Source organism: Agrilus planipennis, unplaced genomic scaffold, assembly GCF_000699045.2.
Source record: "Agrilus planipennis isolate EAB-ADULT unplaced genomic scaffold, Apla_2.0 scaffold330, whole genome shotgun sequence".
Taxonomy (NCBI): Eukaryota; Metazoa; Arthropoda; class Insecta; order Coleoptera; family Buprestidae; genus Agrilus; species Agrilus planipennis.
In genome coordinates, this window is record NW_020439051.1 from 65,534 (window position 1) to 74,164 (window position 8,631).

General features: G+C 32.0%; 2 protein-coding genes across 3 annotated transcripts in view; both read left to right on the forward strand.

Annotated features, from left to right (window-relative positions):
- Positions 1-8,631, forward strand: part of LOC108742259 (myb-related protein B) — a 46,246-nt gene that overhangs the window by 33,613 nt on the left and 4,002 nt on the right. For both annotated transcript variants that reach the window (XM_025976959.1, XM_025976960.1), the window contains exons 3-8: positions 3,645-3,794; positions 4,562-4,794; positions 5,571-5,760; positions 5,856-6,171; positions 7,278-7,468; positions 7,525-7,722. In XM_025976959.1, the coding sequence (XP_025832744.1) occupies positions 3,645-3,794; positions 4,562-4,794; positions 5,571-5,760; positions 5,856-6,171; positions 7,278-7,468; positions 7,525-7,722 (1,278 nt within the window). The remainder of the gene's footprint in view (positions 1-3,644; positions 3,795-4,561; positions 4,795-5,570; positions 5,761-5,855; positions 6,172-7,277; positions 7,469-7,524; positions 7,723-8,631) is intronic.
- On the forward strand, positions 609-2,250 carry LOC112905139 (myb-related protein B-like). Its single transcript, XM_025976961.1, has 3 exons — positions 609-1,217; positions 1,722-1,880; positions 1,963-2,250. Exons 1-3 carry the CDS (start codon positions 1,032-1,034, stop codon positions 2,113-2,115), a joined length of 498 nt encoding a protein of 165 aa, XP_025832746.1. The 5' UTR covers positions 609-1,031; the 3' UTR covers positions 2,116-2,250.

The window sequence follows — 8,631 nt, forward strand, 5'->3', positions numbered from 1 at the left end:
TTCAAATTCTGTTAGTTGTTACTCTTATCTTTAATAACATTTCTTTTTTTTTTGAGGATTTATTATTGACGTATCGTGACAATTCTAATTATTTTATATCGTTTAAAACATAATTTGCCATAGGCACTTTCTCTTTCTACCACTATGTTGTTTGAGCACCCCTCATTTGACAAATTATTATTTCTTTATTAAAAAAACTAAACTGTTTTAATCATAAAAGCTTTTTTGTACATTATGGTAGAAAGAAATAATGTACATTTACAGTGAGAATAAATAACTATAACAACTTATTTTTGCACTGTCACTACTTTTGTTAATATAAACACCGGACTGTAATTCCTATATACCAACCACCGCACCGTGGAAGTTGCTGTGCTAATAATGATTAAGTTGAAAACCGATCGAGTGTTTATATTAATAAAAGTAGCGACAGTAAAGGATACGTTGTTAATTTACTTACCTATTCTCCCTAATATGAAATTAGTGAAAGCCAGACAAGATAAAAAGTTCCTCAAAATTTATTTATTTATAGTTTTTAAGATATTAAAAATTATTTGAACGAGTGTTATTTATTCATAATGCAAATTTATGAATATTCGTTTATTTATTTTTAGCAATATATCTTCTTTGTATTAAGGTAGAAAATAATTCATCATATTCTATATTGGTTTAAACAAATTTGAAAAGTTACGTTTCATGAACGATCTATTAAATTAAGGAAAATACCAGAAACAAAAATCCCCACTGTTTATTTAGTAGCTTTCAATAAAATGTGTAATTTATAAAAGCGTATAATATGTTGTTGAGAACTAATAAATTCAAAATCGCAATCTACGTCTGGTAATCTTAATAAATTGTTGATCAAGAACCTAATATTCTTTAGTAATAATAAATAATTAATGGAATGTTGTGGGATTTAGGATAGAGAGTATAGCCCTCTTACTACGCCTAATGGTCTTCCAAATATACTTACAAAAAATTCGGACAAACTTGATGCAGTTACTCCAAACAGAATTGCAAGAAGCCTTGTAATGGACGAAACGCCCAGAACTCCTACACCATTCAAAAAAGCTTTAGCAGATCTCGAAAAGAAATCAGGTCCTTTGAAAGCTATACCAGACACTCCAACTCGTCTTGAAGATATTACTGAGATTGTAAAGAAAGAACAAGATGGGCTGCACTGTTCTGATGCATCCGACAGTGGCATTATGATAACGGTTAGTATTTTTGATTCTAGAATAATAATTATGTAATTAATTAAACCTACTTTACTTTATGAAATTTCATTACAAAATTACATAGATTAATATACTTTAGCTAGAAACTCGTAAGTGAGAATGACACTTTGGTGTCGAAACACGTTTTATGTTTCTAAACGTTTCTATGTGTAATTTTGGATTTTACAGTAAAAAAACGATGTTGTCTTCGTAAGCAATTAAGTAGATGTTATGCAATGACATCAAATACAGTGCAGTATATAAAGGAATAGATCTAAACAATAACGTAACAGTTAAGTTTTTTGTCACCATCAGTTTAGTCATGTTATCGTTTGAATGCTGACACAAATTAAAACAGATGTTTTAAATAAATGTTAATACAACTGAATATAACACAATTCATTATGCAAATAGTAATTGCATTAATTCTCTGATAATGTTCAGATTGTTAGGCGCTTATTTAAGTAGTAAAGTAAGTAAAAAAACAATTTTTTGATTTTTCAGAGCGATAGTAATTATCACAGTAAAAGAAAAAATGGCCCTATATTAGCAGCGGGAAAAGAAAACATACTTCCAAACAAACGAGTACGTAAAGCTTTGGCTTGGAGTTCAACTACCACTCAAATAAATTCCTCGGATATCTCCTTCGCTGTAGAAACCCCTGTAAGTTCTTGTATTGGCAACAAAAAATAATCAATTCGAACTTCAAAGACAAATAAAAATTAACATTACTTCAATATTTCAGAGTAAATCGTTGGGTGAAGATAGCTTGTTTTCGACGCCCTCGTCAATAATGAAAGAAACTCTGGGTGTTGCTGGTTTGCTGGAGTTGACTCACAGTGCTTCAACTAAGGTACAAGAGTGGTATCATTTCGGCGAACGTATATTACCTCCTTAATGTGTCCTATCCGACTCTTTTTAACCTGACTCCTTCGCAAGGTTTACTTGTATTTTTTATTTTATTTGCATTTGTTTTGCACCGAAATTTATATAATGATTTGTTACATTATTTTTTTAGTTTTCTATGTTATTTTGCGGTTTTTGTTTTAAAGTTAGTTTGTTCATGTNGGATCATTATTGTACCTGAAGTTGGCTACCTATTAAAAAATTGTGATCTGTATTAAAAAAAAATGATAATTACAATAATTGTAATGCTATAATACATAATAGTATTAGGCCGTAGAATATGTTAGTATATCAAAATTAAGTTAACGTGTATATTTATACGTATAGAGATAGTAATCAGGGAATTAAGCTCTTTAGAAGCCGAATATGTAGCATTATCAGAAGCAGCCAAAGAATTTGCTGTCTGATCTAGGTTTTACATACATTTTTTCATTCACGAAGACCATCAGTCCTGTATTCAGTTGATGACTACTAAACGGTAGCATAAAAAACATAAATATATAGATGTTAGATTTAATTTCATTAATAACTTAGTTGCTAATAAAATAATTAAGGTTGAATATTTATCTACAAATGTTCAAACTATTGACTAAGGGTCTTGCTAGAAATGTGTTTATAATACTTGAATTTAACTGAAAGTTAAATGTTAAGGGAGTTATTACGTTGAGTAAGGGTATTGTAAGAACCAATATATTAGTTTCCTTTGTATTATTCTTTTACCTATGGTTAAAGTAGTTAGAAGTATGATAGTTCTTAGAGAAATAACTTGTGTCAAGGAACTGAAGTTTGAATGAAAAATTACGAGTAATAATTTCACTTATTATTTCATATTCTGGCAACTCTGTTTAAGTTATTACAGTAATAAAACGAATAAACTAAAGATTTAAATCAAACCTTGTTATGCGGTTGTGATCAACTTTCTTTACCAACAAGGTTATGGTTGTCCTAGGTGGCTACTGTTACTATCACAGGTGAACTAATATCTTTCGCCGATTATTCGGCTATTATTGCAAAGGAAGATACAGGTCTCAATAAAAGCTGAAAATAATATAAATCGAATTGCACAATAGTTAACGGGCAATTTTTAGAGTCTAAATACTCAAAAACAAATTAAGCCACTTGTGGGAGCTATAAAGATAGAGTAGAAAACAATGAAGACGTTTTTATAAATTCAAATTTGAAATGGAATACCTGCACCCTCGAAAAACAATGGTGATGCTCCAGCAGGAAATCGCTTCTTGACATAATTTCTGCCCTTTTCATTCGGGAGCACATAATTATTTGTTTATAAAACAAACGATATCGTGCTGCGTCCCCCAACAAACTTTGAAGATGCTCCAAGTTGGGTTAGGTTATCTTCTGTATAGCTTTTTTGCTAGTAAACGAAATAATAATAATGTTGCATCAAGTGACCAATGATCGTGTAATTTATACAAATTTATAAAAGTTCCATATAAAGCAATTTCAGAGTAGTATAATATACGTATAATCCCATTGATTAACAATAATTGTATGTTTCAGGATAACAGGTTGAAAGAGTTAGTTGATGAATATCGAGAGAGATGGGAATTAATAGCACAACATTTTCCTGACAGATCTGATGTACAGTGTCAACAAAGATGGACGAAAGTCGTCAATCCAGAATTAGTTAAGGGTCCTTGGACCAAAGAAGTAAGTACAATGGTGGATTAGCATTGAACAGATAGAACTAATATAGGCAGTCTATAGGCTTTTTTTTGATACCTGAATCACGGAAAAGCGAAGTTAGTGCAGCGAAACTTATTTTTTTTATCAACTTTTTAATAAAAGAGTGGATAAAAAAATTCGTGTGACTAACCTCACCTTACGGGTGAATCATAATTTATTTTGTTGTACTATTTGTACCTCATGTTATTTGAAAATATTCCAAGTGTTTATCAAATATTGCGCGTAAATTTATACAAGTTCAATAAAATTCAAATTTATGTTCTATTCAAGGCAATATGTTTAAATTGAATTTAAATTATTCGCATATTTTGTTGATGTATTCTGTTAGACAATGTTTTATTACACATTGTAAAGGATATTGCTTGGAATTACAATTTTTTCCTTTGCTTCTCTCATTTCATTTTTGTTCACATATGAGCAACCGTGCGTAGAAGTGGTGGTTGATGTTGTAGCGAAGAACCCTTCTGTTTCATTGACCTAATCGCTTCCCAGGTATTTTTAGAAAACATGTATGCACAGCGTTAATAATCGAGGGTAATGCCCCTACCTTACCCTTTGTCCATCTATGTTTTTTACTACCGTATACATACATACATAAATAAATACCTTACATTTCGTTCATCCATTATTTCAAATTACTACCATTTTGTCCAAGATTAAAACTCCAAAAAAAAAAATACATACGAAGTGCTGTATTGAGTAGATAAAAGTAAGTTAATTGTCTTTTTTAGGAAGATGAAAAAGTTGTAGAGCTTGTTAAAAAATACGGCCCTAAAAAGTGGACTCTTATTGCCAGACATTTAAAAGGAAGAATAGGAAAACAGTGCCGCGAGAGATGGCACAATCATTTAAATCCAAACATAAAAAAGACAGCCTGGACAGAACACGAAGATAACGTTATTTATCAAGCACATAAAGAATGGGGCAATCAGTGGGCAAAAATAGCAAAGCTTCTTCCTGGAAGGTAATCCCTTTACGTACATATTTACTGCTTGTAGATTAGTTTTCGTTACTTGTTCATCAGCATTGTCAACTGGTTGGATTCGCACCTCCACTCTCCTCTCCTGAGTTAATTTTCGCATTTCCCTGAAACAAGAACATCCCACATCCATGACTATTTGTGAACAAATATGTCTCCAGCAAGCTCTTCATACCTTATATTCTTGTAAAATATTAAAATCCAACAACACATATAGTTAAAAACTGCATAGAAAGACAGCACGATGTATAAATAAAATAATAAATTATTATAGCAATTAAAACCCCGTGGCGGCATTAAAGGACAACGTTACAATACGATAAAGGCAAAAACGTGATAAAACTTTCTTCTTTACGTTACTGCTCAATTTCTGTAACTACTCGTTGTTCTTTATACAAACTATATATCACTCTTCCTATCACTGATGTCATCCTTACATTTTTTAAGTATATTTAACATTTTGTCCCATGTAACATTATCGAAAGCATTTTCTAGATCTACGCGCTCATTATTTTTTCTATCGTTTTCTCTATTATTACCTGTAAAACTAAAATGTCCTCTTGGATTCCTCTAAACCTAAATTGGTCTTCCCCTAATAGTTCTTCCGCCCTCTTTGCCATCCTTCTCTGAAAGATTCTAGTTAAAAAAAGTTAAATACCTAGATAACTGAAAAACGTAATCTTATTTTCTGTTTTGACGAAATTTCTTCTAGACATGATCCTGTCCTTGATTCTTTCAGTTCAGTTATAACTTACTTTTAGAACTGATAATGCTATAAAAAATCATTGGAATTCTACAATGAGAAGGAAATATGAAGCTGAACTAAATGATAAAGAGATTAGAAAACTAAGGGGAAAAAAATCGAACAGTAGACCAATAATGATCCTAACAGAAGCATCAACCGATACTCATTGTTTAAAAGAAAATGTACCCTTATCAACATATGCAGATGTAAGTATATTAATTTCTCGCAATTTTCCAAAAATCGTTAATTATTTCTTTTATTTGACAATATCATGTAATAATGGTTTTCTTGTTTTCCACAGGAATGGAGTGAATTTTACGATCAAACAAGTCAGTCAAGCGGCGGAGGCTTCTCAGTTAACGCAACTTCTAGTCCTAGCCCCCTTACGCCTTCTGTTACACCCACTCTCATACATTCATATGAAAGGCAAACTTCTCCTTCGCCTGCTCTTCCGAATCAATCAAACAAAGAATTTTCACCATTTCAGTTTCTTAGTATATATGCTGGTCAGACAAGTCCTGTTAAATTGACACCTTTAAACGATGATTTAGGATTTGATGTTGCACCAATTAGTGGTCTAAAACATTCGGAGTTCAGTCGTCAATATATTGAAGCACGTAAGTGGATTTATGTAGTTCTGTGTGATAAGTGTGGTACAAGCCTGATGCTCGAATGCACGGTGGCAAAAACAGGCAGTTTTAAGTATTACTTTTGCAGCCCTCTGTCTTCAGTGTTTCTACCAGGGGTGTAGATTAAATATTTAGAAGCAGGGATCAGTTTACAAAATTAATTGAAAAAATTAACTTCTTCAGTTGGTTTTCTTGTTGTAGATTTTTAAAATTTACATAAAAAAGAAATAGGCGCAATAGTTTAGTTTAACATGTTGTTAGATAATGAACAAGTAATATACATACAAACAGAAGAACTAATTGTTGATGTCGGTGATACTGATAGTGATTTCGATGAGGAAAGTGAATGTGAAAACCAACTACAAAATCAACAAAAGCAGGTTTATCTTTTTTGTAGTTATTTGTCCATGTTATTTCCAAGTACGCTACTGTCTTATCTGTATTAATACGATAATTTACGCCTACTGAAAGCTTATTTGTAATTCGGTTCCGAGTGATTTACCCATATGGGTCATAAATGGACATGTACCTGCGCGATCGCTCGCCAGCTTCGTTTCTCGACCTGTATATTCTTTTATTTTTTTCAATAATAATTTTAGGCTAGGGAATTGTGGTTGCAATTACAAAAGCGGTAATGGCGATAATTTTTCATTAAGTCTAAGTTTCGCATAATTTTATAAAAAAAAATAAAATATAAAGTACATAATTTACATGGAGGGGAGAAATAACATAATATATAATCGTTAAAGTAGAAAATGCAGACTAATAAAAGAATAAATAAATCAAAAAAGTAAGCTAAAAAGGGACTGTCCCTAGGTCATCTCTTTTTAATTTATCTACATAACTTTTATGACATTTTTTTAATGTAAAATCTTAATATTTCAGTGTTTTGGTTTTGTACATTTGTTGTCGCTTAATTTTAGCTAGGTTTTAAAAACCGCTAAGATTATTGTTTAGAAAAAGGTTTCGATATCTGTGTACATTATTTATGAATAAGCATTACTGTATTCTAACATTTGCTACATTTAATGGGACGTTAAGTCGGAAATTTTAAAACCCAAATGAGTGTTAAACATTTCCATGATAATTTCTAGGTTTGGCGCCTTCTGTTCAAAGACAAACTACTACTGTACCTGTTATATCTAATTTTGCACCAACGAGAGCTACTACACCGCCTATTTTACGACGAGGCCCCAAATCTAGAAAGCGGAGGGACAGCCATAATGATTCATCAGAATATGTGTTGTCAGATGTAACAGCTAATACTAGTTCTAGTAGAAGCGAAGTAAGTTTAGCAGAATCTTACTGACATGCATTTTTCAACGCAAATTATATTTATAGGATATCGATGCAGTTCAATTAATAATAGACGAATCAAGACAATTGATTGAAAGCCCCGCAAAGAATGGTGCTACACCCATAAAACAGCTGCCATTTAGCCCATCGCAATTTCTTAATAGTCCTCATCTACCATTTGATGTAACACTAGCGTCTACGCCTGTTAAAAATAACCATGCTCACAAGAACGCGTTGGAGAAAGTAGGTGTTTATTATTTTATTTTTTTTTTAGTTGGTCTTAAATTAGCCGTTTTTACGGGAAAGGCATGTCTGTTTATACATTTACATTATTATTTTAAAGTTACCTACTGGAATCTGTCAATTAGGCATATGCTACCTGGTGGCAAAACTTGTATTAGAATAAGGGTCAAATTTACATAAGAATAGTGTACGTGTATCGTAAAATAATTTATTAACATTATGAAATGCGTCAAATACAATATTGCCTTAAATTGTACACTTCAAAAAAATGACAGGACTGTTAACAATGCCGATGACGGCTACTGCTTTTAGTGAGTAGTAGAAATCAATGAATAGGCGGAATTTTATCATTGCGAACACCAAGATTATAACCCACGAGATTGTAAACTACCTTTGTCAAAGAACGAAGAATTTGATCACACTATTTTAATGTGGATAATTATATTTTATCAAAAAAGTAGGTATTATACTTAACCTGTAATAACTTTATTCATAAATTGAATAATTATATTTATATACAATATAACTATGTATCGGTTATCGGAGTCTGTAATTGGGAATAGTCCTGCTAGGCCGATTGCTATTCTCTTTAATGACACTCCGGGGTTTTACTGTTGTATTCGTCCACTTACCAGCCTTCTAGGTCGCTCCTGCTTCCTGGTTAATAAAATCGCTCACGTATCTTCCGTAAGGTCTTCGTAACGCCTAAACGTCCTTCGCCATGGATTACTTCTAGGACTTCTCAAAGTCTGTTTTTTGGAAGTATCATTTTATGCCCGTTCGTGCCAATCGTTGGAACAGCAAAGCCATGAAATAACCACCAAGAAAGGTTACTTGGTTGAAGCAAGAAACGCATAAACAAAGGGTGATCTTGCTTGAAATTTTTGATAGTATTCCTACAATATATCG

Coding starts and splice junctions, on each gene's coding strand:
- LOC112905139 (XM_025976961.1), top strand. CDS start 1,032: ATGGACGAAACGCCCAGAACTCCTACACCATTCAAAAAAGCTTTAGCA. Junction 1,218..1,721: donor ACAGTGGCATTATGATAACG/GTTAGTATTTTT, acceptor TTGATTTTTCAG/AGCGATAGTAATTATCACAG. Junction 1,881..1,962: donor CCTTCGCTGTAGAAACCCCT/GTAAGTTCTTGT, acceptor TCAATATTTCAG/AGTAAATCGTTGGGTGAAGA.